The following is a 27,662-nucleotide window of genomic DNA, read 5'->3' as shown; positions in this document are numbered from 1 at the left end:
CGTACTATTATTATAAAATGTGACTTCAACTTCTACCAAAAGTCGTTTTCTGGTTAGATACTTGTACTTTTACTTAAGTATCAACTTTTAGGGACTTGCTTTGCGCACTGGCACTTAAGCATGTCGGAATAGAGAAGGACCTTCCTCAAGCGCTAACTAGTCTGTATTTCCATAGAGCTAGCTAGTCTGTATTTACATAGAGCTGGCTAGTCCATATTTACATAGAGCTAGCTAGTCCGTATTTATATAGAGCTAGCTAGTCCGTATTTATATAGAGCTAGCGAGTCCGTATTTAGATAGAGCTAGCTACTCTGTATTTATATAGAGCTAGCTAGTCTTTATTTACATAGAGCTAGCTAGTCTGTATTTATATAGAGCTAGCTAGCCTTTATTTAAATATAGCTAGCTTGTCTGAATTTACACAGAGCTAGCTAGTTTGTATTTCCATAGAGCTAGCTGGTCTGTATTCACATAGAGCTAGCTACTCTGTATTTATATAGAAGCTATATATGAACTTTGCTTTACTTAAGTATCAACTTATAGGGACTTTGTAGTCTTTGCGCACTGGGACACAAGCATGTCGGAATAGAAAAGGACCTTCCTCAAGTGCTAGCTAGTCTGTATTTACATAGAGCTAGCTGGTCTGTATTTATATAGAGCTAGCTAGTCTGTATTTATATAGAGCTAGCTGGTCTGTATTTACATAGAGCTATCTAGTTTGTATTTCCATAGAGCTAGCTAGTCTTTATTTACATAGAGCTAGCTAGTTTGTATTTCCATAGAGCTAGCTAGTCTTTATTTACATAGAGCTAGCTGGTCTGTATTTATATAGAGCTAGCTAGTCTGTATTTATATAGAGCTAGCTGGTCTGTATTTACATAGAGCTATCTAGTTTGTATTTCCATAGAGCTAGCTAGTCTTTATTTACATAGAGCTAGCTAGTTTGTATTTCCATAGAGCTAGCTAGTCTTTATTTACATAGAGCTAGCTGGTCTGTATTTACATAGAGCTAGCTAGTTTGTATTTACATAGAGCTAGTCTTTATTTACATAGAGCTAGCTAGTTTGCATTTACATAGAGCTAGCTAGTCTGTATTTACATAGAGCTAGCTAGTCTGTATTTACATAGAGCTAGTAAGTAAGTAAGTGTCTTGCCCAAAGACTTGGCACTGGTGGGACAAAAACGCAAACAAATTGTCATGGCAAATAAGTTTTACACTGTTCACATTATTTACATAGAGCTAGCTGGTCTGTATTTACATAGAGCTAGCTGGTTTGTATTTCCATAGAGCTAGCTGATCTGTATTTACATAGAGCTAGCTAGTTTGTATTTACATAGAGCTAGCTGGTCTGTATTTACATAGAGCTAGCTGATCTGTATTTACATAGAGCTAGCTAGTTTGTATTTACATAGAGCTAGCTGGTCTGTATTTACATAGAGCTAGTTAGCCTGCATTTATATAAAAGCTATAGGCTATATGAACTTCACTTTACTTAAGTATCACCTTTTAGGGACTTTGTAGTCTTTCTAGGACCTTCCTCAAACTGCTGCTACAATGTTGGTAGCATAGCATTGTCCAAAATGTCAAAATGTATGCTGAAGCGTTAAGATTGCCCTTCGTTGGAGATGAGGGGCCTAGAGCCCAAAGCCTGATTGAAACACCTGGTTTGGTGTCACCAAATACTTTTGTCCTACTCAGTATTGACACGTTTGTGTGAATATAACATTTTTGCGTTACTGTCCTTTTCTCCCCATGTCCAGTGTTTGCCGATCAGTGGTCATGGCTTCGTCTTGGACAAGTACAAGTGTCACTGCAGGAACGGGTTCTACCATCCCAACAGAGTGGCTGTCAACGGCTTCACAAGTGAGTGACAGAAGCTATATCGGGGGGAAAAAAAAACGCGCCGTAGCTCGTTTGAGATTCATCGACTCAAGCTCGTCACGATCTGTTTGACAAAGTCTCAGTTACCTGGGGAGGTTAATCGGGTTCCAGGTGGGAAATATCTTTTTAATGGTAGTTATTTCTGCACCTTTTACTCGGTGTGTGAGTTAATTAAAAAAGGGCCTTTTTTGCAAACACAGAACCCCGGTGGTTTTCACCTGCACACTTTCATTTAAAATCCACTTTTCCCTCGTGTCTCGTCGCACTCAAACCTCATCCACCGCGCTCCTCTGTGTCCATTTCGCTCATTCACGCTTTACTCCTGCAGCTTTTATCGCTCCCGTTTCTTTTCACGTCACATATTCCCCCGTGTGCGAAGTGCTGGGTTTAGCCTAAAATTCATATTATTAGACTATTACACCTGAGTGATGTTGCTCAGAGAGATGGTGGTCAACACCGTTCCCACTGCGAGGGATTAACCGTTCTGCACTGTAAGCTGTGATGTCGCGGACGCGAAGCGAGTCGTGGGAGAACAAAACAGCAACTCATTGGCGATGTCACGGTTGTTACCGTCGTTCCACAGCTCGGGTGAACTCGGCCCAGTCTGTGGGCTGAAATATGAGCCACCAGAAACTGAATTTGAATCATTTTAGTCTGTATTTACATAGAGCTAGCTAGTCTGTATTTATATATAGTGAGCAACTATGTATTTATATAGAGCTAGCTAGTCTGTATTTATAGATATAGAGCTATGTAGTCTGTATTTACATAGAGCTAGCTAGTCTGTATTTATATAGAGTGAGCAACTCTGTATTTATATAGAGCTAGGTAGTCTGTATTTATATAGAGCTAGCTAGTCTGTATTTATAGATATAGAGCTATGTAGTCTGTATTTACATAGAGCTAGCTAGTCTGTATTTATATAGAGCTAGCTAGTCTGTATTTATAGATATAGAGCTATGTAGTCTGTATTTACATAGAGCTAGCTAGTCTGTATTTATATAGAGCTAGCTAGTCTGTATTTATATAGAGCTAGCTAGTCTGTATTTATAGATATAGGGATATGTAGTCTGTATTTACATAGAGCTAGCTAGTCTGTATTTATAGATATAGAGATATGTAGTCTGTATTTACGTAGAGCTAGCTAGTCTGTATTTATATAGAGCTAGCTACTCTGTATTTATATAGAGCTAGCTAGTCTGTATTTACATAGAGCTAGCTAGTCTGTATTTATATAGAGCTAGGTAGTCTGTATTTATATAGAGCTAGCTAATCTGTATTTACATAGAGCTAGCTAGTCTGTATTTATATAGAGCTAGGTAGTCTGTATTTATATAGAGCTAGCTAATCTGTATTTACATAGAGCTAGCTAGTCTGTATTTATATAGAGCTAGGTGGTCTGTATTTATATAGAGCTAGCTAGTCTGTATTTATATAGAACTAGCTAGTCTTGATGAAGCTGCTTCAACTACAGTTTTTACCCACACTCACACTCTACAGCTGTCAGGAGCAGGTTGGTGGGTAAGTGTCTTGCCCAAAGACTTGGCGTGTAGACCGGTGGGAATCAAACTCACAACCTTTCAGTTGAACAATGACTCTCTCTAAGCCACTACTTTTACTTTTTCTTCTGAAACTTACTATAAGTAAGGTTATCGTATCGGCTATCGTATCTCGCTATCTACGTGTGTATGTTTTGGTTGTGTTTACCCACAATGCCCTGCGTTGTAGTCCACTTCCTGAGTGTTGGTTAAAACCCAGACACCTACGTCTTTAGGCGGAAGCACAGTTTGCTTCTTTTGGTCTCAAACGGGGCCAGGGTTTGACTGAGAAGGAGCTGGTGTGAGCGAACGCACCGTTAATGGTGACACCGTTGGAAATGGAGCATCTCTGGAGGAACTAGAGCAGAGCAAAAAAGAAATAAGCAGATGCAAACACTGACGTTCACCTTCTGGAGTTTGCATGTGTGTGTGTGTGTGTGTCAGAAAGGAAAAGCCCGTTAACGAGGCGTAGCGCTGCAGTCTGGTCCACCGTGGGGCCAATAACAAGCCCGTTAATCCACAAGGGGACCAGGCCTGACTCCGGTTTGCAGAGAAAAGCAGCTCGTCCTCACTCTCCTTTGTCTCCCAGTGATCTTTTTCCACTGTCGTCTCCGTCTCTCTGGCACGCGAGCGCGGCACAGATGTTGTGGCAACAGACCGGTGATGCTGCTGCTGCTGCTGCTTGCTGCCGCTGCTGCTGCTGCTGCTGCTTGCTGCTGCTGCTGCTGCTGCTGCAGGAGGAAGTGAGTCACAGCGGCGCAGATAAGTGGTCCTGTTTGAAGGGATCAATGATGTGCCGAGTCATGGCTTTTTGAAAAATAGGCCAGTTTTACTTTTAAAGGCAAAAAAAAAATATCTCGGAGACAATGGCTGTTTCCAGTAAAGCCTCCATAAAAGCCACACACACACACACACACATATATATATATATATATATATATATATATATATAGGTCCACCATTCTTTATCTTTGCAGCCACATGGGCGTCACTCGGGGGATTTTTCTGTACAAACCAATAACAAGCGTGCTGGATTCATATTTCCCCCGGGGTTTGTTTGCTTTGTTTCACCTCAGTTTACAGAGGGAGAGTTTTTTTTTATTTTTGAACATGTTCCTTCACATTCAGACGCGTGTTTTTTTTACGCCCAGTGTCACCAAAGATAAAACCGTAGAATCTGATATATATCGCATGCTTCACGATGCATGATTATAACATGATAAAAAAAAAAACACTGATATGGTCCCGATCCCCCAGTTTCTATCACCTTTGAGGTTATGACCTAATAATTGTTTTCTTTGGTGTTTTATCGAAGAGGTTCTGTGCAGCATATTTGGCTGCAAACCTTGATTTAAACATGCGCTATAAACAAAGGTTAAAGGTGCATTATGTAATAAATCATAAAATCCTCCTAATATGTCACAGAGACTCAGGAATAATGTTCATATAACAAACTGAACTCACCAACAACAACAGTACAGACAAAATATTTGCATTAAAAAAAAAAATCTTTTGCAGACTGCAAATCACGTTTATGTTTTGAAATCATGTTTTGGCGTCATGTGGCGCCACCTACCGCCGTCTACCAATCATTGCAGTCGGTAGAGTCTCAGCTGCCGAGCAACCACGGGTTGGCAGTTACGTCGGAAAAACACGAAACCTAAAAGACCTCGGTATTTTTGAATTTGAGTGTAGTAACTGTTTTTGGCCACATTCTTACATATGGCGCCTTTAAGTTTTGAGGTGAATTTTTAATAGTTGCTGATAGGGATGTGAATCTTTGGGTGGCTCACGATTCGATTCCGATTCCGATTCTTAGGCTCACGATTCTATTCAAAATCAATTCTCGATTCAAAAATTGATACAATGCGTAGTGTGTTAAGGCAAATGATGGTATCAAAACAATAATAGTTTGTGATAATGTGATCACACAAAGGCAAACTTCAGACAAAAGTTAACATTTATTCATTCAAACAAATAAAAACTTACTTACTGTACAACAAAATAACAAAATACCCCCCCCCCCCCCAGTTGCTAATTGCTGAGTTGGGGATGCTGAGCTCAATCAATGATTAACACAGAGACGGTATTTATTGACATAGTATAGTACGTTATAGAAGTTTTTTTTGTCAAATTTTGGACCAAAATTTTTTTGTCAAAGATTTTTTCAAATTTTGGACGACATAGTATAGTTTGATGTTTTTGTCAAATTTTGTACCAACATTTTTTTGTCCATTTTTTTTTTAAATTTTGGACGACATAGTATAGTGTGACGTTTTTTGTCAAATTTTGGACCAAACATTTTTTGTCCATTTTTTTTTGAAATTTTGGACGACATAGTATAGTATGACGTTTTTGTAAAATTTTGGACCAAAATGTTTTTGTCAAAATTTTTGGGGAATTTTGGACGACATAGTATAGTATAGTATGACGTTTTTGTTAAATTTTGGACCAAAATTTTTTGTCAATTTTTTTTTGAAATTTTGGAAGACATAGTATAGTTTGACTTTTTTGTCATATTTTGGACCAAAAAAAAATCTAAACATTTTTCCAGCTCTTTTTGCTCTGAGGCTATACCTGCAGACATGTTATGTTATGCTGAGCCAGCATTTCCTGCTGTGTTTTTACTATTTTCTCTCACATTCACCTGCAGAGGCCTGATAACGAGCCATTCACTGGACTCAGGTGTGTTGTGTTGCTGTGGTTTCCCTGCTCCTACACACCTGATTCTAATGTCATCAGACCATGTGACCCAGGTGTGTTGGAGCAGGAAAAAACCACCTTCTAAAACCATGCAGGGCAGTGAGACACCAGGACCAGGATTGAGAAACCCTGGGTTAGGAATGCTGGCTCAACATTTACAACTATTATGTTGTGAAAGTTATTTACGTCTACTGATTAACAACGGGTTAACAAGGTAAGGAAAACTTCCTTTTGTCAACAAAAACAAACCAAAAGACTATTTCCAACTATCATTTCCCTGTTTTCTCCTCGTTGGCAGACGGTTTACTGAGCTTGTGACTGACAGGTTATGACGTAGTTTATGTTTGTTTGGCCTGTTTTTGAACGCTGAGACAAAAACCCAAACAAAATGTCATCGCAAATAAGTTTTACACTGTTCACATTTCTAATTTAACACGCAGAATCTGGTGATCGTGTACAACGACATGCAGCAAATTGTATATAACTGCCAGATATTTAAAGTTATTCAGGGGAAAAGGACATTTTCTGGCCTTTTTATGGTTAAAACCAGCAAAGAAGTTTAGAAGCGTAGGTGTTTTTGTAAATCTGTGAGTAACAACGATGTTCTCTTTAGTAGCTAGCCTGTACTTAAATAGAGGAAGCTAGTCTGTATTTATATAGAGCTAGCTAGTCCGTATTTACATGGAGCTAGCTAGTCCATATTTACATAGAGCTAGCTAGTCTGTGTTTACATAGAGCTAGCTAGTCTGTATTTATATAGAGCTAGCTAGTCCATAGTTACATAGAGCTAGCTAGTCTGTGTTTACATAGAGCTAGCTAGTCTGTGTTTACATAGAGCTAGCTAGTCTGTATTTATATAGAGCTAGCTAGTCCGTATTTATATAGAGCTAGCTAGTCTGTATTTACATAGAGCTAGCTAGTCTGTGTTTACATAGAGCTAGCTAGTCTGTATTTACATAGAGCTAGCTAGTCTGTATTTATATCGCAAATAAGTTTTACACTGTTCACATTTCTAATTTAACACGCAAAATCTGGTGATTGTGTACAACTACATGCAGCAAATTGTAAATAACTGCCAGATATTTAAAGTTATTCTGGGAAAAAGGAGATTTTCTGGCCTTTTTATGGTTAAATCGAGCAAAGAAGTCCAGAAGCGCAGGTGTTAAAAGTGATTCCTGTGTGATATTTATGCAAATCTGTGAGTAACGACGTTCTCTTTAGTCTGTAGAATAATGTGTGCACAGATCATGACATTCTAAAATGATATTTTGACACACAATTGAAAATTGCAGTGGTTTGTGTTGTGATTTCGATAAAATCTCAATTATTAATTCAGCTCATAATAAAATCACAACAGAAGGACAGATGTCACTTTACATGACGTAAACATAATTTAAAAGAGTCTCTATTTTAAAAAATACTCTCCTCTCCTCGCCCACGTCTTCCATCAAAAATATAGATCTTTCTGGGTTTTTAATCATCAGCAGACTCCTCTATATACTGTACACACACAGACATCCCATCCACTCCGTCCTTGTCAGGATGAAATAACCAAGTGCCAGAATAAGTCTGTGTGCTTTTTTTTTTCCCCCTGAGGTGGCGACAGTCATCAGCCCTGCATGATATTCCAGTGACCGAACACGGCGCAGCACTGTTGACTTTTCATGTTCGCACATATAGATCCGGCTCTCCTGTGTTGACACAATGTCGATGGACGCTTGTAAGGTCAGAGAGGGATGAACACGTATGCCTCGCCTCAGTCTGTCAAAGACGGACTTCATCCCTGCTTTATCTTTTAATACTGGACTCAGCGGGGACACGCGGAGGAAATTCAATAACGGGGACACTCGCGGTGAAATGGCGCATCCTGCTGCTTAAAAAAAAAAAAAAAGACACAAAATACTAGTGATGGGGCCGATCCGATCCAATATCGGTATCGGGTTCCGATATGCACGTAATTGACGGATCGGAAATCTCTATACTTCTTCACGTCTGTGTGTGTCTGCTGAAATGTCTCCCCAAGTGATTCCTTGACTGCTCTGCTAGCTGGCTGCAAAAAGTGGAATGGGTTTCCTGAAATGAGGCGCAGGGCCGTTTCTAGCTGTTTGGGGGCCCTATGCGAGATACTATTTGGGGGCCCCTATTTTTTTTCAAACTCGAGGTAGAGATTCCTAACTTTTTCTGATTACCCCAAATATATACATAATGAATGCATCCAATACATGCAAATAAAGATTTTAATTCTCAAAAATATAATAAAATGCGAGTCTGAACTTGCAATTTGGGGGCCCCCTGGTGGCTGTGGGGCCCTGTGCAGCTGCATAGTCCGCATATAGCAAGAAACGGCTCTGCTGAGGCGTGTCTCGATGAGACGCGGAGTGATGATGCACGACTCCGTTCAGGAAATCCATTCCACAGTTTACAGCCAGCTAGCATGATTGACCAGGTGTTAACCAGGAAGTTCAGCTCTCCGCAACCTGCAGACGAGGTTATCGCAGCCGTCACCGTTTTAAACGCCTGCTCGCTGAGGAGAACGGAACTGACAGCGACATTAAAACAATGAAAATCACTCTCCTCCAAGCCAGGGTTCACGTTAGCCGGTATATATGCCGGTTTTTGGCTGTTGTCACGTGAATTTGGCTGGCGAAAATGTCCGGTGAAATCAATGATTAACACGGAGACGGTATTTATTGACATAGTATAGTATGACGTTTTTTGTCAAATTTTGAACCAAACATTTTTTGTCAAAGATTTTTTCAAATTTTGGACGACATAGTATAGTGTGATGTTTTTGTCAAATTTTGGACCAAAATTTTTTTGTCAATTTTTTTTTGAAATTTTGGACAACATAGTATAGTATGACGTTTTTGTCAAATTTTGGACCAAAATTTTTTTGTCAACATTTTTTGGAAATTTAGGACGACATATAGTATAGTATGACGTTTTTGTATAATTTTTGACCAAAAATTTTGTGTGGAAGAATAGAGTGGAAATGCTGGTCCTCACTTTGTCAGCAACCCAGTCCTCAGTATGAAGCAAGTACAAGTCTGTGTGTGTGTGTGTCGCCAGGGGTCTGTTAAGTCACTGTAAACGTTGTAAAAGTCGACCATATCATACTTGCCTGTATAAAGGAGTTTATTAAAGCCTTATAATCCAAATGATGATAATAATATTTAAGCAAACAGAGCATCCATATCGGAATAGTATAGGTGTATCGGCACTCGGCAGATATCTAAAGTCAGGTATCGGGATCGGATCGGAAGTGAAAAAAGGTGGATCGGTGCATCCTGAAGGTCACAGATTGTATTCAGAAAACAGAATCTGTGACGATCACAGAACCGTCAAAGATGGCGTGCAGAGCAGTTGTCATTCTACGCTTCTGTCTCTCGCAGGGTTTGGTAAAAAGGGAAACGCCGCGGACAGCAGTCCCAACGCAGACGAGGGCTCGTCCAGCGACTGCCTGCCGTGTCAGGACGGCTGCGCCTTCTGCAAGGACGACACGCCGTGCGTGGCGCGGGAGGACGGCGTCCTCCGCCTCGCCGTCCTCTCCTTCCAGTGTCTCTGCATGCTCGTCGTCTTCATCAGCATGGTGATCGTCTACCACTACCGCAGGAACAAGGTAGGCAACGCAACCGCACTGGTGTCGTTGGTTTGTGCCTAGGGTGTTGTGTTTATGTTTAAAATGGCTGACGGAACCAGACTCAAATCTGCATTTTTCCTTTCAACCCCAACCTGTCTAGGCAGATGCTTGACAGGTTGGGGTGAAGGGGAAAATGGGGGACAGAGCAGAGGTAGACACAGAAGAAAGAGACCAGGAGTTATCAGTTCTGAATATAATGACATGTTTATAGAACATATAAGCAGCAGCAGCAGAGACTGGTGATAGAAATGATACGGATATCAACTTTAATTGTAGTATTATAATAATAATAATAATAATGATAATAATAACACTGGGTTATATGTGTAACTATGTCTTTTCAAGTGAATTAGGACCATTTAGCAGCGCTGAATCCAAAAATGACATTTTTCTCAATCAGGTCAGGTTTTTATGCTAATTTGATTAAGAAAAAAATCCGATCTGACATTTTTGTTTCATTATCAGTTGAATTACGTTAATATTTCTCATCCAAAAAAGGTTTTAGGAGAAAAATTTGTTTTCTAACAGATCCCTGTTAGGAACAACGGTGTATTCAGCGCTGATGTAGCAGAATACGTCAGGATTATTTTCGCAAGATCTTCTCGTCGAAGCCATTTCATTCACATGTTATATAAAAAAAACAATTTGTCATAAGTTGGCTCATGCAGAATATTCAGAATTTGTTTATTGCAAGAAATATAAAAGAATTTTGCATCATATAATACGGTGGCCCTGAGGTGCAAAACACAAACGCAAATCACAAAACACAACGCAAATCACAAAACGCAACACAAATCAAAAGCACAAACGCAAATCAAAAACACAAAAACATTAACTCAAAACGGAAACACAAATCACACAACACAAACACAAAAGCAGAAAACACGAAAACATTAACTCACAACGCAAACACAAAAGCTGCAAACACGAAAACATTAACTCACAACGCAAACACAAAAGCAGAAAACACGAAAACATTAACTCACAACGCAAACACAAAAGCAGAAAACACGAAAACTTTAACTCACAACGCAAACACAAAAGCGGAAAACATTAACTCACAACGCAAACACAAATGCAGAAAACATGAAAACATTAACTCACAACGCAAACACAAAAGCATGCTATCTTTAGTGTGCACTACATTGAACGGCAGCTCCACCAAGTGAGCTAAAGTGAGATAATGTTTTTGTGTTTTCTGCTTTTGTGTTTGTGTTTGTGTTTTGTGATTTGCGTTGGTGTTTTGCACCACAGGGCCACCGTAATATGACGTGAAAATAGACCGGACATGTAAACAAAAACCTTAAAAAAACAAATATGTAGCTTTGTTCAGAAAGTTGACCTGATGTGATGTTCGGATTCAGCACATCAACATGATCCTAAACCAGCTAAAAAAAATAAACTTTAACAATACATTTGGTGTTGATTTAGTTTCAATAATGGTGATGATATGATATGAATGATGAAATCGAGATCTGGATCCTGCAGCATACAAGATGAGGATACAGAGAGTAAAGGGAGAGAGTAAAAACACAAAGCAAACAAATGTGTGTTTTATTCAAATCATGGTCAAGTAAGTTCACACGATGCTGAACTAGTAAAAAACTACTAAAAATACTTTAAAAAAACAACTTTAAAAACTACTCAAACTAAGTATTTTGTCATTGCTTTGATCGGGAGATTAATTGTAGGCTTTTTTGTTTTGTTTTGAGCGTTATCATAGTCGTGAAAGTTTATCTTTATCTCGCTGATTAAACCTGAAAGACTTCTTCATAAAGCAGATTAAACGCTTCAGAAACTAATCCCACTAATCTGATCAGACTATCTTTGAGAGCTTAGTTTCTTTAGACTTTATAATACAATTGAATAATTCACCTTTTATAGATTGTATATATTTGAATATATCACACACACACACACACACACACACACACACACACACACACACACACACACACACACACACACACACACACACACGTCAGTCATGTGATCTCATCCAGCTGTGGTTCGTGTCGTGTTTTATGTGTATTTTTAAACGGGCGGCGCAGCTGTTTCCTGCTCCTTCAAAGACGCCCCTGAAGCGTCTTGTCAATTAAAAAGACGACGCTTTGTTTCAACATTTCACTGTAAACAAAGCGTCGTCTATAAAAAGTCCTTCAGTCACAAGTCTTCATTGTACTTTGTTCACTGTAAGCTACGGTGGCCCTGAGGTGCAAATCACAAACGCAAATCAAAAACACAAACGCAAATCAAAAACACAAACGCAAATCAAAAAACACAAAAACATTAACTCAAAACACAAATCACACAACGCAAACACAAAAGCAGAAAACACAAAAACATTAACTCAAAACGGAAAACACAAATCATACAACACAAACACAAATGCAGAAAACACAAAAAATTGACTCACAACGCAAACACAAATCACACACATGCATAAAACACAAAAACATTAACTCACAACGCAAACACAAAAGCAGAAAACACAAAAACATTAACTCACAACGCAAACACAAAAGCAGAAAACACGAAAACATTAACTCACAACGCAAACACAAAAGCAGAAAACATTAACTCACAACACAAATGCAGAAAACACAAAAAATTAACTCACAACGCAAACACAAAAGCAGAAAACACAAAAACATTAACTCACAACGCAAACACAAATGCAGAAAACACAAAAAATTAACTCACAACGCAAACACAAAAGCAGAAAACATTAACTCACAACGCAAACACAAAAGCAGAAAACACAAAAACATTAACTCACTTTAGCTCACTTGGTAGAGCTGCCGCCCCCAAGCAGAAAACACAAACACAAAATCATTTAACACAACAACATTATCTCACAACGGAAACGCAAATCATAAAACGCAAACAAAAAAGCAGACCACACAACGGCAAAACTTTTGTGTTTGTGTTGTGTGATTTGTGTTTCCTTTTGAGTTAATGTTTTTGTGTTTTTTCATTTGCGTTTGTGATTTGTGATTTGCGTTTGTGTTTTTGATTTGTGTTGTGTTTTGTGATTTGCGTTTGTGTTTTGCACCTCAGGGCCACCGTAGTACACCAACAAATCCTGGAATATAATGACTTTATAGACACATTTAAAACCCTCCGATGCTAATGTAAAGCATTTTAAATGTACATTTATAACAGTGTCATTCTGTCCTGAAGGTAGTTTGGATGTAAACAAAGATGTTTTAATCCTGTTTTTCTTATAAAACACAATGTTTTTTTAATGAGATTTTGCACAATTGTTGTCGTATGACTTGACACAGTTCAAACACGTTTGTTTGCATCTGTTGTGTTTTTTTCCTCTCAGAGCATCAGAGCTTCAGGTCTGGTTCTGCTGGAGGCCATCCTCTGTGGAGCCCTGCTTCTCTACTTCCCGGTAAGACTGACAGACTGTGTGCATGCTTTTATTTACTATATCTTTGTGAGAAACCCACAACTTTAAAGGGCCTTTTCAGGGTTAGGACCTGGTTTTAGAGTTGGGTCAAGGGTTAAGGTTAAGGCTCTTAGTTGTGATGGTTAAGGGTTTAAAAACAAACTTTGTGTGTGTACGTTTTGTATTTGTTTTCTTGCCATAAACACCCACTTTGTCAGGACCATTCGTCCTCATGGAGACCAGAACCTGGTCCCAATGAGGCAGAACGTCATTTCTGAGGATCTGGTTAAGTTTAAGGCTCAGATTTCAAATATGGTTGAGTTCAGGTTAAGATTAAGGGGCTAATGGATTGTGTTATGTTAAAGATGTGTCCTCACCAAGATATAACAACAAGTTTGCTTGTTTGTGTGTGTTCTTGTATTTATGGCCTTTTAAGGACCGTGCATAAACACCCACTTTGTCAGGACCAGTCGTCCTCATGGAGACCTGGTCCTAATGAGGCAGAACCTTATTTCTGAGGAACTGGTTAAGAAATATGGTATGAAATATGAACTGTGGTTGAGTTCAGGTTGTGGTGGTTATGGTTAATGTTAGTGGTAATGCTGTGTGTTTCTGTGTGTGTGTGTGTGTGTGTGTGTGTGTGTGTTGACTGACTTCACGGTGACCTTGGTCACTTTCACGCTGTTTTCTCATTGGTCAAAAAACACAGAATCAGAGCTGAGAACAGAGTGAGGCGTCTGCGGTGACGGCACAGACGAGGTTACCGTCACATACTGAAGCTTTCAGTTCATAAAACACAGTGTGTGTGTGTGTGTGTGTGTGTGTGTGTGTGTGTGTGTGACCCCCCCCCCCCCCCCCCGCTAACTGAACACAGAGGAGGCCAGTGAACCGAGCAGCCTGTCAACATGACCATCTGTTGACCAGACGCTCAAACTGACTGTTTTCACTCAGGTCCTCAGAAAAAAAACACACCTCGCTCTTTTAATTCCGACCTTAACCTTTGAATATTTGATATTTTTAACACAAACTTTTTGCCTTCCTCATATTATTTTTCATTTCCTTTGAACTTGATGGTGTTTTGAACAAAAAATGTTTTTTTTTTGCTTTTTTTTTAACCTCCAGCCGGTTAATATGTGTTTTTGATGCTTTTCTAATCATAACAATACTTATACTAGATACTAGATAATTAGACTAATTCAGACTTCCAGTGATGAACACAATTACAGATGACTGACAAAACACACCTGGTGTGTGAAAATCTAAATCAAAAACCAGGAAAATTAAGTTAAGATTAAAAGTAAAATCCACAAATTTGACATGAACTGAAACTGAAACTCATTAAGGCCCCGTCCCAATACCTCCCCTAACCCTACATTTTTCCCTTAACCCTACATTTTTTCCCCTTAACCCTACATTTTTCCCCGAACCCTACATTTTCCCCTAACCCTAAATGTTTTCCCCTTAACCCTACATTTTCCCCTAACCCTACATTTTTCCCCTAACCCTACATTTTCCCCTTAACCCTACATTTTTCCCTTAACCCTACATTTGACCCCTAACCCTACATTTTTCCCCTTAACCCTACATTTGTCCCATAACCCTACATTTTTCCCTTAACCCTACATTTTCCCCCTTAACCTACATTTTTCCCCTTAACCCTACATTTTTCCCTTACCCCTACATTTTTCCCCTAACCCTACATTTTTCCCCTAACCCTGCATTTGTCCCATAACCCTACATTTTTCCCTTACCCCTACATTTTCCCCCTAACCCTACATTTTTCCCTTACCCCTACATTTCCCCCCAACCCTACATTTTCCCCCTAACCCTACATTTTTCCCTTAACCCTACATTTGACCCCTAACCCTACATTTTTCCCCTAACCCTACATTTTTCCCTTAACCCTAACCCTACATTTTTCCCCTTACCCTACATTTTTCCCCTAACCCTACATTTTTCCCTTAACCCTAACCCTACATTTTTCCCCTAACCCTACATTTTTCCCTTAACCCTACATTTTCCCCTAATAATTTGTTTTATTGTTTTTCACCAGAGTTTAAGTGTTTGCTGGTCATTTATAATGAAAACTGACCATAGTGAATGATTTTACGTGACGCTAGAACTCTCGCTCCATTTGAAACATGAAAGAAAATGACCCTAAACATGTGTAAAACCATAACGCCGTCTGCGTCACTCATTATCGTTATTATTATTGCGTGACCTCCCACAACTGTAATCAGTGTGTGTGTGTGTGTGTGTGTGTGTGTGTGTGTGTGTGTGTGTGTAAAACCTCATTATTCACACGGATGACCGACTGACTCTGTCCAGCACCGCGCCATCGATTCACACAGATCCACCGTCACGTCTTCCTCTCGGGCGCTCGGTGCCGGCGCCGACTAATTGCAATTTAGTCGCAATCGTGTGGAGCTACATATATGCTGAGCAAAGCAATGCAGAGTAAATGTAATTAAAGCCAATTGATTTAGAGCCGGCTAATCAATGCAATTTGCTGCGACGAGGAGCTGGAAAAGTAATAATGTTTGAAATGTGCAGAGGCAAAGAAAGTGAGGCGGAGAGTCCAGAGTTCTGCGCCAGAACAAGAACCAAACGCCGCGCGACGAGGAACCAGGTGCTCGTGAGAAGACGTGGATTCAGTTCTTTATCACGTCGGTGTGAGGACACTGAAATACAAACGTTCCAAACATCTGCAGGAGGTTCTCAGAATGTTCTAGTTCAGTTGTAAACAAAAATGCAACCACATGGGAACGTTGCAGCGAGAAGGCCCGAGTTCCTGGGTTCAAACCCCGGATGGAACAAGGGCCTTCCTGCAAGGAGTTTGCATGTTCTCCCCGTGTGTGCGCGGGTTTTCTCCGGGTTTTCTCCGGGTTCTCTGGGTTCTCCGGCTTCCTCTCACAGTTGGAAAAAAACGTGCTATGTATGAATGATGGTGGTGGTCGGAGGGGCCGTTTGGCGAATGTCCGCACAAATGCATCATATGCATTTATGTCCTTTTGACTCGCTAACGAAGTTATTCACACGCATTTGGAGACCGGGGTCTGATTCTACTGGTTTAGAGGTTTAAAACGAGCTGTCAATCACCCTAATTGACCAAGGTAAGACAGAGCTATGGCGCTGTGTAACTGAAGACGCTTCAGTCACAGAGTTGTTATTACGCACCGCACAGGGAGCATCGATTTACAGCCAGTTATCTTTTTCCTCTTTTTTTCTTTTTAGCTCTGTTGTGACATGTAAATCAAAATTAAATGGGTTTTTAATAATTTGGTACCTAAGAAATCTCAAATGGCACAGATGGTGCCAAACGCCTAGACATCTCTTTACTAAAACCTCTGTAATTTCACTCTGCTTCATTTCAGCAGCATCAGACTTTGCACAGCTCATGTCCACATGTTGTTACATGACCTCCATGTGTTTTTAAGCTCCTACTGCATATTTTAAAGGTGATATTTGCTTCAAAATGCAATATTTTTTTAGGCGAGAGAAAAATATCCTTCAGTTATGCTGTGTTCCATGTACATTTACTCTGATACAGTGGCATCTACAGTGAAACTTACACCTCTGGTGGAATCTTCATTTTGATACCAAGATAATCCACATAGAGCTTGTAACTGCAGAGGTTTACTACTTACTATTTAGTTTGGGCATGTGATTTTTGAGCAGGGACTCCAAAAAGAGGGTCAGAGAAGAAGTGGTTAAGTTAGCTCCTAACTGACCGTGTTGGTCATACGCTTGTAATACCGTTGCATTAGCATGCTTCGCTAGCAAAATGCTACGGCCAAGGACGCAGAGACAAAATCAGACGTGTGACGTTCATGTTCTGTCCAAAAGAGTCGGTGTTTAAGTGTGAACTCCGATGAAACGTGACTATATGTAGGTACGCTTTTTTCAAAATAGGCGCCCCCTAGTGGGAGTATAAATAAGGGCAATCTGGAACCTTGGGTGTAGTAACTTAGTGGTTAAAACATGTCGTGATTGTTAAGACTTTTATACACAAGACCACGTAACATGCTAATTTGTTTGTGTCATTGTAACTTATAGCCTAGCACTGTCTTTTCTTTTTTTTTTAGCCCTAAAAGCCGCCTTTGATTGAATGAATGAATACTGGGTGCTGTCCGTGTGTCTGTACCTCTTTGGTGCGGTGATGGCGGTGGAGGCTAAAAATAACTTTGTTTTGTACAAAGAGAAATTTCACTTTTTGCAGGTCCCTTGCAGAAGTGAAAGACGACATAATTATTTTTCGGTCGCGGCGGCGGCGATCTCGCTTTGATAAACCATCTCCCCGCACACATCTGTGTGTGCCAGATTGATCTCCGCCCTGATGCGTTTCCACGTCCCCCCCCCCCCCCCCCCGCCGCGCAAATCTCGGTGACGACGCATCACTCTCAATCTAAATATAGACTCAGAAATATTCCGCCGCCGCCGCTTTTCGCTGCTTCTATTTTAAATAATTCCACTGTATCAGGCAGGAGGAGATGCATCTCATTATCATCATCCTGCTCCCTTGGCGTTCTGCTTTTGTGGGGGTAATACCAATTTTTGTCCCTCCGGAGAGAGTGTCACTCGCATGTAATAACCGCAGCGCCTTCACCTGAAATGAAAGGTAAGGAGGGAAGAATCAGGAGTAGCAGGAGGAAGGAAGGAAGGAAGGAAGGAGGCCAAAACTCTGGCGTCTGCCAAAGCCCGGCTATTTCCGTCTGCCTGTGGAGAAGAGAGTGATCCCTGGATTAGCTCGCCAAACCCCCCCCCCCCCCCTGCTCCACGCTGCTGCGGAGGCTTAGATTGGAGCAAAGTGTCGGACTTTGGATCGTTGTCTCGGTAATGAGTCGGAGGTGTTGCATTGTGGGGGCCACCTGGCAGGAAGTCGTCGAAGCACGCTCTTGATAGATGATGTTGCACTCGGTGGAGAGACAATGGCACAAAGAGAGCAATGGAGTCGTCCTCTCTTTGTGGTGATCAGTCATCACTTTTCAGTTCTCATTTACTGTGGCATCGAGAGGAAATGCCTGGGGTGAAACCGCTGTGACGTCATGCATTGGTCCAGTTTGGTCCGATTATTCGGTCGCAGACTTTCCAACCAGTAGAGTCGCCCCCTGAAGGCCATTCAGGAGATTACAGGTTTCCATGATTTAAGCCAGGGCTCTCAAACTCAAACGCCGGCAACAACTGTTCACAATATTGCATCATGATATCACACGTATATTTAATAATACTATTTAAGATGCAAAATGTATGTATTAATATCAAAAACAGTCATTTATTTTCAATTAAATAAATAATAGTGTGGACAACTGGAATCAAAATTCGTGCCAGGAGCCGTTTCGGTCGCTGTCATTCGTGACTCGGGCCCTAACAAGTGTATTTATATATGTAATTGAATGTTGTATATGATGCATTTAATAATGGGATAATGATGACCAAATATCTTAACATATTATTCTATCACCTCGCCAGCAGCTGTGCGTCAGCTACACAATAAAAGATGGTGAGGTCGTGGGCCATGTTTTCATTATAACATTATATTAAGTAGGGGCCCACATGTAATCGATTGGGGGGGCCGCATGTGGCCCCTGGGCCGCCAGTTTTAGACCCCTGATTTAAGCTGCCTTGCCCCGAAACACATTGGCACGTGGATTTGTGGAATCAACGACATTTGACCGGCTGAGGACACCGTAGCGCTCAGGGAAGGGAGGGGGTGAGCAGAGGAGCAGTTCTTTGTTGTTGTAAATTTCAGCCTCTCCTCTAGATGGCACTATAAACTACGTACTTTAAATTTCACTGCCCACATGCAAATAGCTCATTAAAACCTCGAGTTGAACGTGAGCCGTGCGAGGTGACCCGCGTCTGTCCCGCGGTAATCTGCCTCATTAACGGATTCCCGCAGGAAAACCGATCTTCGTGGTCGTCCACTTTTTAAACGCTCGCGACGGCGCACTGAGCCGGCGACGGAAAAACAGGCTTTTTGAACGCTTGTAAACGCGCCCGCGAGAGACTCGTCGTCGCCTCTTCATTTCCCAGCCCATCTGTGTGCGCATCAGTGCAACGCGCCCCAGAGACGGAAACCGGTTGTCCTCGTGTCCCTGTGTGCTGCCCCCTGTGGGACACGTCACGCCTCCTGCTCCAACTGTGTCTGCGTCGTAAAAAAAAAGAAGATGAATTTTAATTTTTTCGCTGTCTTTCCACCTGTCCACTCTCGGCACCGTCTCGGTGCCAGGCCGGGACTCGGGGAGTCGCTGTGCGTGGCAGGCAGGGCTTCGCCGAGCGTCGGGGGGGGGGGCTAATGAGAAACAGTACGGCCCTGGGGTAATGCCTCGTCACCTGACAGGCCGTGACACACAGTTCTCTGCCCAACCTTCCACCCCGAAGCCGCTCTGACACTTTCAATCTGACTTAAGTGGATCTGGAGGCTTTTTCCGTGTGCAGCACTTCCACCGCCGCGTCCCTTCGTACTCTCTGCTCTCTCTCCTCACAGTTTCCCCAGAACGTACGAGGGAACGCTGAGGATGTGCTGCCCTCACACCAGCCCCCAGAGGCGCAGCTTGTGAACGGGCAAGGCAAGCAACTGCTTGGAGCCCCCGAGCCGATAAGGGGGCCCCCCCGACACTCGGAGCCTGAGGGCTGTTTTTACTGAAATGTGCAGTGAGCAGCCGCCTCCCCGTCCCCCTTAAACAACAATGACATCTCAGTAGGAAACCCCCCCTAAAGGGGCCCCACCTCACGTTAACCTGTGTGAAGTTATCGTTCTGCAAGTTGGAAAATGAAGTGGATTATTTACAGTGTAATGCATATCTTTTTTACTCAGTTGATATGTTTTTTTCACTTATTTACAGTATTTTATTGTTCTATATATGTATATTGTTTTATAATGTGGGTTCTTTACAGTGTAATGTATTTTTTAACTCAGTTTATATCGTTTTTTAAAAAGCTATTTGCAGCATTTTATTGTTCTTTACATTTATATTTTCACACACTTTTTAATGACAAGGTTTTTCCATGTAATTTCATTCATTTTGAAAAAATTATTACATTTTTCGTTGGTGTCGGATTATTTGTAACGTAATGGTGATGAACACTGGTTGGAAGGAAGGGCCCCCTTAGGGCCCCTGCAGACTCTAGAATCGCCTCTGCCAGCCCCCCCCCCCCCCCCCCCGACACGCTGTGCACTGACTAAAATTCAACTGACGGCTTTTTAAGAAGCAAACAACACAAGAATGTAGCACAAAAATCAAAAATACACAAACTGCAAATACACTTTTTGTAATTTGCAATTTTGGGGACGACAGGAAGTAGTCAGGGGCTAGGAGTCGCTTGTCCGTCTGGAACTCGTTCCCCGAGTTTATTACAGTTGTTCTACAGCTGATATATCAAAGATTATCTGACAAACGTACAAGTATTTTGACGTGGGGAAAAAAACCACGGGGAGCGAGTTCCAGACGGGCAAGATGACTCCTAGCCCGTGACTACTTCCTGTCCAAAACTCGGTAGCCAATCAGCAGACGGCTTCCTAACGCCCACGGAATTAGATTCGATCGATCAGAATTTTGTCTGCTCCGATTCTTCTGACTTTTGCGACTTGAGCTATTTTGTCGGATGTTGACGGGGGAAACGGCGACTCCAAGTCCAAGCCCAAAACTCCAGTAGCCAATCAGCAGGCAGCTCCCTAAGCCCCGCCCACGGTCAGTATCGCTATCAAACCAAATCATGGCAATTTGCTCAATTCATAAAGTGCATTTGACACAATTGTAATTCCATTCAACTTACGCTAAAAATGTGGTCAAGTATGTTCTTAAGATTTCACCTGCAGTCGCCGTCAGCGTGTTTTTCCCTCTCCAGAGCACTTTGGGAATATCCTGCAGGATCTAACTGGTGATGAGGAGTAAAGGGAATTGTGGAGGAGGAGGAGGAGGAGGAGGTGGAGGAGGTGGTGAGCTCCAGCCAACCCTAGTCTTGACTGTGCCGAGGCCCGAGCTGGATGTAATTTACACTCGGTCCACCTCGGGGAGCAGCAGCAGCAGGAGGAGGAGAAACCATTACCTCCCTCCACAAAGCTGCCCTTCCTGCGCGGTAGTGAGTGTCGGCTTTCATATAAAAATGGATCCATCGCTATTACGACGGTGCACCTCTCCTCTGCTCGGCTCCCTCCCACTCTCTCTCAAACTGGAGATGAAAAACAAACAAAAGAAGAAAAAGACAGAGGGAAGAGGAGGAGGAGGAGGAGGAGGAAGAGGCGTGGACGCGGCGACCGCAGGGGCCGTCGTGATTTCATGTCAAAACATTTAAAAAGTGGGACGCCAGCTTTGTTGTGACAGGATGAATCCCGAGGCCGCGGCGTTTTCCCCCGTCCTCCACTCAGACGGAGACGAAACGTCTGAAAGTCATTTCTCTGCTCTTTGGCTTTCCCGAAATTCAGCCGCCGTCTGTTCCTCGGATTCTGCCGCCAGGACGAAAAACTTGGCAAAACTTTCACGGGATTTACCGGTGAAACTCTCCGTGCTGGTGTTGTGGAACCACACGAGACGACGTCGCCGCATAGATAAAGGCTCCGTCCCATGACCTAACCCTTGGTTTTCAGCGCCCTCGACCCCTAAATTCCCCTCGTTGAGGGAAGTGGTATTGGGACACCGCTACATGCAAATTAGCGCAGTGAACGTAACGAACGTGCTAACCTACGTCACATGTTGACAATTCTACCGGTGGAGCGTGCTCCTATTGTCATTCAGGAAAAATGCCAGCGAATCACAAACGCCGGTACACGCATCCAAACACGGACAAAACTACACAGATGTAGCAGAGCTAGCTGGCGGCGTTTGCCCGTCATGCAGCGGGCGTGCTCTCTCGGGGCGCTCGGCGGGTAGCCGCTCGCTAGCTAGTTAGCTAGCTGCTTTCATAAACGGTCACTTATTTTCTGACATTAGTGTTCAAAAGCTCAACGGTCCTTTGGATGTGTATCAAACCAACATATTCCAACACAATTCGACATTGTAACGTGCTTATTTGCGAAAATATATTACAACGAAAATGTTCCTCGGCAGATGTGGCCGCCATCTTTGTTGAAAAATATCAGCCGGCTCACTGAATTCGCAAAGCATCGTGGGTAATTTCATCTTCCACTTCTTTGTAAGCCCGCATCAGAGCTCACTACATTTTGAGGGTTGATTATATGGGGAAAAATGTAGGGTTAAGGGGAAAAATGTAGGGTTAAGGGAAAAATGTAGGGTTCGGGGAAAAATGTAGGGTTAAGGGAAAAATGTAGGGTTAAGGGAAAAATGTAGGGTTAAGGGAAAAATGTAGGGTTAAGGGGAATATGTAAGGTTAAGGGAAAAATGTAGGGTTAGGGGAAAAATGTAGGGTTAAGGGGGAATATGTAAGGTTTAGGGAAAAATGTAGGGTTAGGGGAAAAATGTAGGGTTAAGGGAAAAATGAAGGGTTAAGGGAAAAATGAAGGGTTAGGGGAAAAATGATGTAGGGTTAGGGGAAACATGTAGGGTTAAGGGAAAAATGAAGGGTTAGGGGAAACATGTAGGGTTAAGGGAAAAATGAAGGGTTAAGGGGGAAAATGTAGGGTTAAGGGAAAAATGTAGGATTCGGGGAAAAATGTAGGGTTATGGGAAAAATGTAGTGTTAAGGGAAAAATGTAGGGTTAGGGGAAACATGTAGGGTTAGGGGAAAAATGTAGGGTTAAGGGGGAATATGTAAGGTTTAGGGAAAAATGTAGGGTTAAGGGAAAAATGTAGGATTCGGGGAAAAATGTAGGGTTATGGGAAAAATGTAGGGTTAAGGGGAAAAATGTAGGGTTATGGGAAAAATGTAGTGTTAGGGGAAAAATGTAGGGTTAAGGGAAAAATGTAGGATTCGGGGAAATATGTAGGGTTAAGGGAAACATGTAGGGTTAAGGGGGAATATGTAAGGTTTAGGGAAAAATGTAGGGTTAAGGGAAAAATGTAGGGTTAGGGGAAAAATGTAGGGTTAAGGGAAAAATGTAGGGTTAAGGGAAAAATGTAGGGTTATGGGAAAAATGTAGGGTTAAGGGGGAATATGTAGGGTTAAGGGAGGTATTGGGACGGGGCCAAAGTGTGAGTGTCCACTCGCATAAATAATAATACGTCGGCGCGTTTTTTAAACAACATTTTAAAATATTTCCACATTGAGCGTCAAATGTCGGATTTGTGCCTTTCTGTCGCGTCGCATCATAAGGGTTGAGATTCCGTTAATGGTGGAGTTACAGAAGTGTAGTTCAATCAAAAACAAGGTAACTCCTAATTATTGGCAGGATAAAACACACACAGAGCAAAAGAAACGCACACACTGTACCTTTAAATAACACGAGAGAGCAGCGACGTAATGGTTTTATTGCGACGCGCGCTCCGCTCACCTGATCATGTGATGGATCAGCTGTGACCTTCAGAGGAGACGGGGGTCAATCCCCGCAGCTTTCAGCCTCTCCATCGACCACATTTACATTTTTATTGTCTGCACATTACAAGTTAATTACACACCGCTGGTTTTTCGGCTGCTCCTCTGCTAAACTGCGTTCTTCTAATAAAAGAATCCACCCACTTTTTTTTTTTTTTTTTTTAAAGTGTTATTGGTTGAATATCTCCTGTTTGCCCTCGAGCGAGAGCTAATTATCCAACGCAGTCTAGCACAAAATGATTTGTGTGCGCTCTATGGCGCATCCACTCCGGAGCCGTAATTTGGTTGTGGGTGTATTTTTGTCCTCACAGGAAGTCTTTAGGGACTGAAAAGTGCCAGAGTTTGTGTTTTTATCGCATTAAAGTTTGGCACTAAACGCTGACTGTGTTCACGCGTTCTCCAGTTAAGGTCTTTTTTTTTTTTTTTTAAAGATTTCACTTTTCTTGAACTGAAACTGATCGTGTTGTTTTTGTCCTCGTGTGTCTGAAGGTAAAAAAAATGTCCACATCTGTTCACAATGGACACAAAAAGACAGAAAAATCAGAGACAAATGCTGAATGTGGAAAATGTAAGTTTGACTTAGGACCTGAAACATGAAATCATCTAAATGATCTAATCTAACGTACAAAAATTATTAATTTCAGGAAATGTACAATTTGCCTTAAACTCTACAAGTGTGTAAGATGAGGAGAATAACACGTCATAACCTAAAATCTTTTGCAGACTGCAAATCATGTTTTGGCGCCACCTACCGCCGTCTACCAATCATTGCAGTCAGTAGAGTCTCAGCTGCCGAGCAACCACGGGTTGCCAGTTGCGTCAGAAAAAAAACGAAACCTAAAAGACCTCTGTGTTTTGAATGTGAGTGTAGTAACCGTTTGTGGCCACATTCTTACACGTGGCGCCTTTAAGTTAGTTCCTAACCTGCCCAGGTTGGCCGTACGCTTGTAATACCGTTGCATTAGCATGCTTCGCTAGTAAAATGCTACGGTCAAGGACGCAGAGACAAAATCAGACGTATGACGTTTAAGTTCTTTCCAAAAAGAATCGGTGTTTACGTCGTTTTTACGACACTGTCCTCCGCAGGAATGACGAGGTGCGCTTTTTTCAAAATAGGCGCCCCCTAGCGGGAGTATAAATAACAGCAATCTGGAACCTTGTGTGTTTCGTCATCGAGTAGTAACTTAGTGGTTAAAACAACACAACTTTGTTGCGATTGTTAAGACTTTTAATAGAATTTAAAAGAAGAAAATTAATTTTAACATAAAATATCCCGTAAAGCTGATCAGTGGATTCCAGATATCCAACTTCATGAATGATTCTAATTAAAGCATCTTGTTTTCTCAATGTTTACCCAAATTTTCGACACAGTATGACTATAATATATCGTACTGTGATGCATTACAAGTGAACAACACGATATCCTAAGACTGTTTTTTATAAAGAATAGCAATGGATTTGGATCATTTACGTTTAACGTGTTCTCTGTGGGGTTACCAAAGAAAGTTTGCGTTACTATAACGACTCTCACGAAAACGTTGTTTCGTAGACTCTTTCAATTTGGACAACCTTTGAATCCAACTTTGTCAAAATGAGTACATTTTGTTTCACTTTCGTTTAATGATAACTTAGTAAACCGTCTTTTCAACTCTTTTTCTACAGATTTAGATTCAACTTAATAAATATGGGTCCTCACACTGAACCTTGTGGCACTCCACAGGCCACTCTTCTCAAACATGATTTAATATCATTCATTATTTAATTAATTTCTAACCAAACGTCTCAGCTCTAGCAACAGAATCTCTTTAAGTTCATTTTTACATCCATTTCTTCCAGAAATTGCCGTTTTTTGTTACGTTACGTGTCATTTAGCTGACGCTTTTATCCAAAGCGAAGTACGTTGATCAATTTCTCACATCTGAGAAAGGCAAATAGCATTAAGGGCCCCCCCGCACACTGGGTATTAGCTGACCTGCCCTGACCGTATACTGACGCTGGCTCGGCCTCTTTCTAACCACTGCTTTAGAGCCTTTGTCCTGGTTTTGTTGTAACCTCCTACATCCTTAGTTTTGACCGTGCAACAAAGTAAACCGGTCAGTTTGGTGTGAAATCAGCTCATTGCAATATAATAGTATAATAACGGCTTCACACTCAGTCGTCAGCTCAGCTGCTGCAAGGCGACGACGTTCTCTGTCGTCTCAGAGTTTTGTGCGGAATTAAAAGGATTCTTCAGAACAATTCAACATCGTTTAAATTCTGCATTACTAGTTCTGGAATATGCAAATCTGTTCTAAAGTGTAAAAAGACACCGTCCACGTTCCTGCTGCTGCTGCTCGCGCCACAGCTGGCTGACTGTCATCACTGTCGCATCAAAAGGGACGGAGACTCTCGAGTGGGTAACCAACCAACCCACTGAGTCTGTGTGTGTGTGTGTTCTTGTATTTGTGGCATACCGAGGACCAGTGAGGGTTTTTAACCAACTAAGTGAGGTCATTTTTACGGAGTGAGGACATTTTGGCTGGTCCTCACTTTGTTTAAAATGAATTCACTTCCTTAGGTTGCTATAACATGCTATACTCAATTTGTAAAAAAAAAAAAATTTGGGACAACATTGTATAGTATGACGTTTTTGTCAAATTTTGGACCAAAACTCTTTTGTCAAAAATTCTGGGTCAAATTTTGGACGACATAGTATAGTATGACTTTTTGTCAAATTTTGGACCAAACATTTTTTTTCAAATTTTTTTTTCAACTTTTGGATGACATAGTATAGTGTGACGTTTATGTCAAATTTTGGACCACAAATTTTGGGTCAAATTTTGGACGACATAGTATAGTATGACGTTTTTGTCAAATTTTGGACCAAAAAAAAAAAAAAGTTTTTCCAGACCTTTTTGAATTTGTAAAAAATAAAAATTTTGGACAACATAGTATAGTATGACGTTTTTGTCAAATTTGGGACCAAAAATTTTTGGTCAATTTTTTTGAAATTTTGGTCAACATAGTATAGTATGACGTTTTTGTCAAATTTTTGACCAAAAAAAAAAAGTTTTCCAGACCTTTTTGCTCTGGGGCTCCACCTGCAGACATGTTATGGTACTGCACCCTTTTTGTAGATGTCATTCATGAAGTAGATATGTAATTGTGTTGATTTATAAAGTGGAAATGCTGGTCCTCACTTTGTCAGCAACCCAGTCCTCAGTATGCAGCGAGTACAAGAATGTGTGTGTGTGTGTGTGTGTGTGTGTGTGTGTGTGTGTGTGTGTGTGTGTGTGTGTGTGTGTGTGTGTGTGTGTGTGTGTGTGTGTGTGTGTGTGTGTGTGTGTGTGTGTGTGTGTGTGTGGGCCAGCTGGTGGCTGCTGAAACGAGAAATGATTAGGAATGAAAGATAACTGCAAATTAAGTGACTGAGTGTTGATTGAATGCGTGAGTGAGTGGGAGAGAGCGAGCGTGTGAATGTTGCTCGTGTGTCGTTTCTCCGCTCAAATCTTCATTTCAACGAATCCTCAAACCGATGGTTTGAATATTCAATCGCAAACAGACGGATGTTGATTATATTCACAACAACAACAACAATAATTCAAACTCTTCCGATAACTTCAGATCCTCAACTGGTCCACGGTGAAGGTGATCGCTCAAAAACTGTCGGACTAGATAGATTTTGTAGCGCTGGTGCAAATTCGCCAAAAAACGTCTCCGTTTTTTCGCGTTCAATCCAAAATGGCGGCCTTCCTGTAGGATTCACAGGACACTTGTCATCGACTTTTATTTAAAGCTCGACCTAATGAACGCGTGTACCGAGTTTCGTTCATGTACGTTAAACCCCGACAGGAGATGACCTACTAGCACTTTTGTGCGTCAGTCTTTAGCCCCGCCCACTTCCAATTTTTTACGAACATTCCCCGAACCACTTTCAGACGTCAATTTACAGCAGGTCTGATTCGTGCTCGAACCCTAATAATGTTGTTCCCGATCCGAATTTCCACATACACATGAATGGGAAAAAAAATGGCAGAAAAAAAAAACGAATTCAACCCAGCCCACTTTGGAGCGTCTCTGTGTCGTCATATTTTA

The 27,662-nt window shown here is 41.5% G+C and overlaps 1 protein-coding gene across 1 annotated transcript in view; it reads left to right on the top strand.

Moving 5' to 3' along the window:
• gpr158a (G protein-coupled receptor 158a) overlaps positions 1–27,662 on the top strand; it is a gene marked incomplete at both ends in the record, with an annotated part of 100,639 nt that overhangs the window by 50,075 nt on the left and 22,902 nt on the right. The window contains 3 exons of the mRNA XM_083901318.1: positions 1,762–1,864; positions 9,516–9,742; positions 13,095–13,163. Of these exons, the coding sequence (XP_083757444.1) occupies positions 1,762–1,864; positions 9,516–9,742; positions 13,095–13,163 (399 nt within the window). The remainder of the gene's footprint in view (positions 1–1,761; positions 1,865–9,515; positions 9,743–13,094; positions 13,164–27,662) is intronic.

Source organism: Microchirus variegatus, assembly GCF_963457635.1.
Source record: "Microchirus variegatus genome assembly, chromosome: 15".
Classification (NCBI taxonomy): Eukaryota; Metazoa; Chordata; class Actinopteri; order Pleuronectiformes; family Soleidae; genus Microchirus; species Microchirus variegatus.
This window is presented reverse-complemented; position numbering and strand designations above follow the sequence as displayed.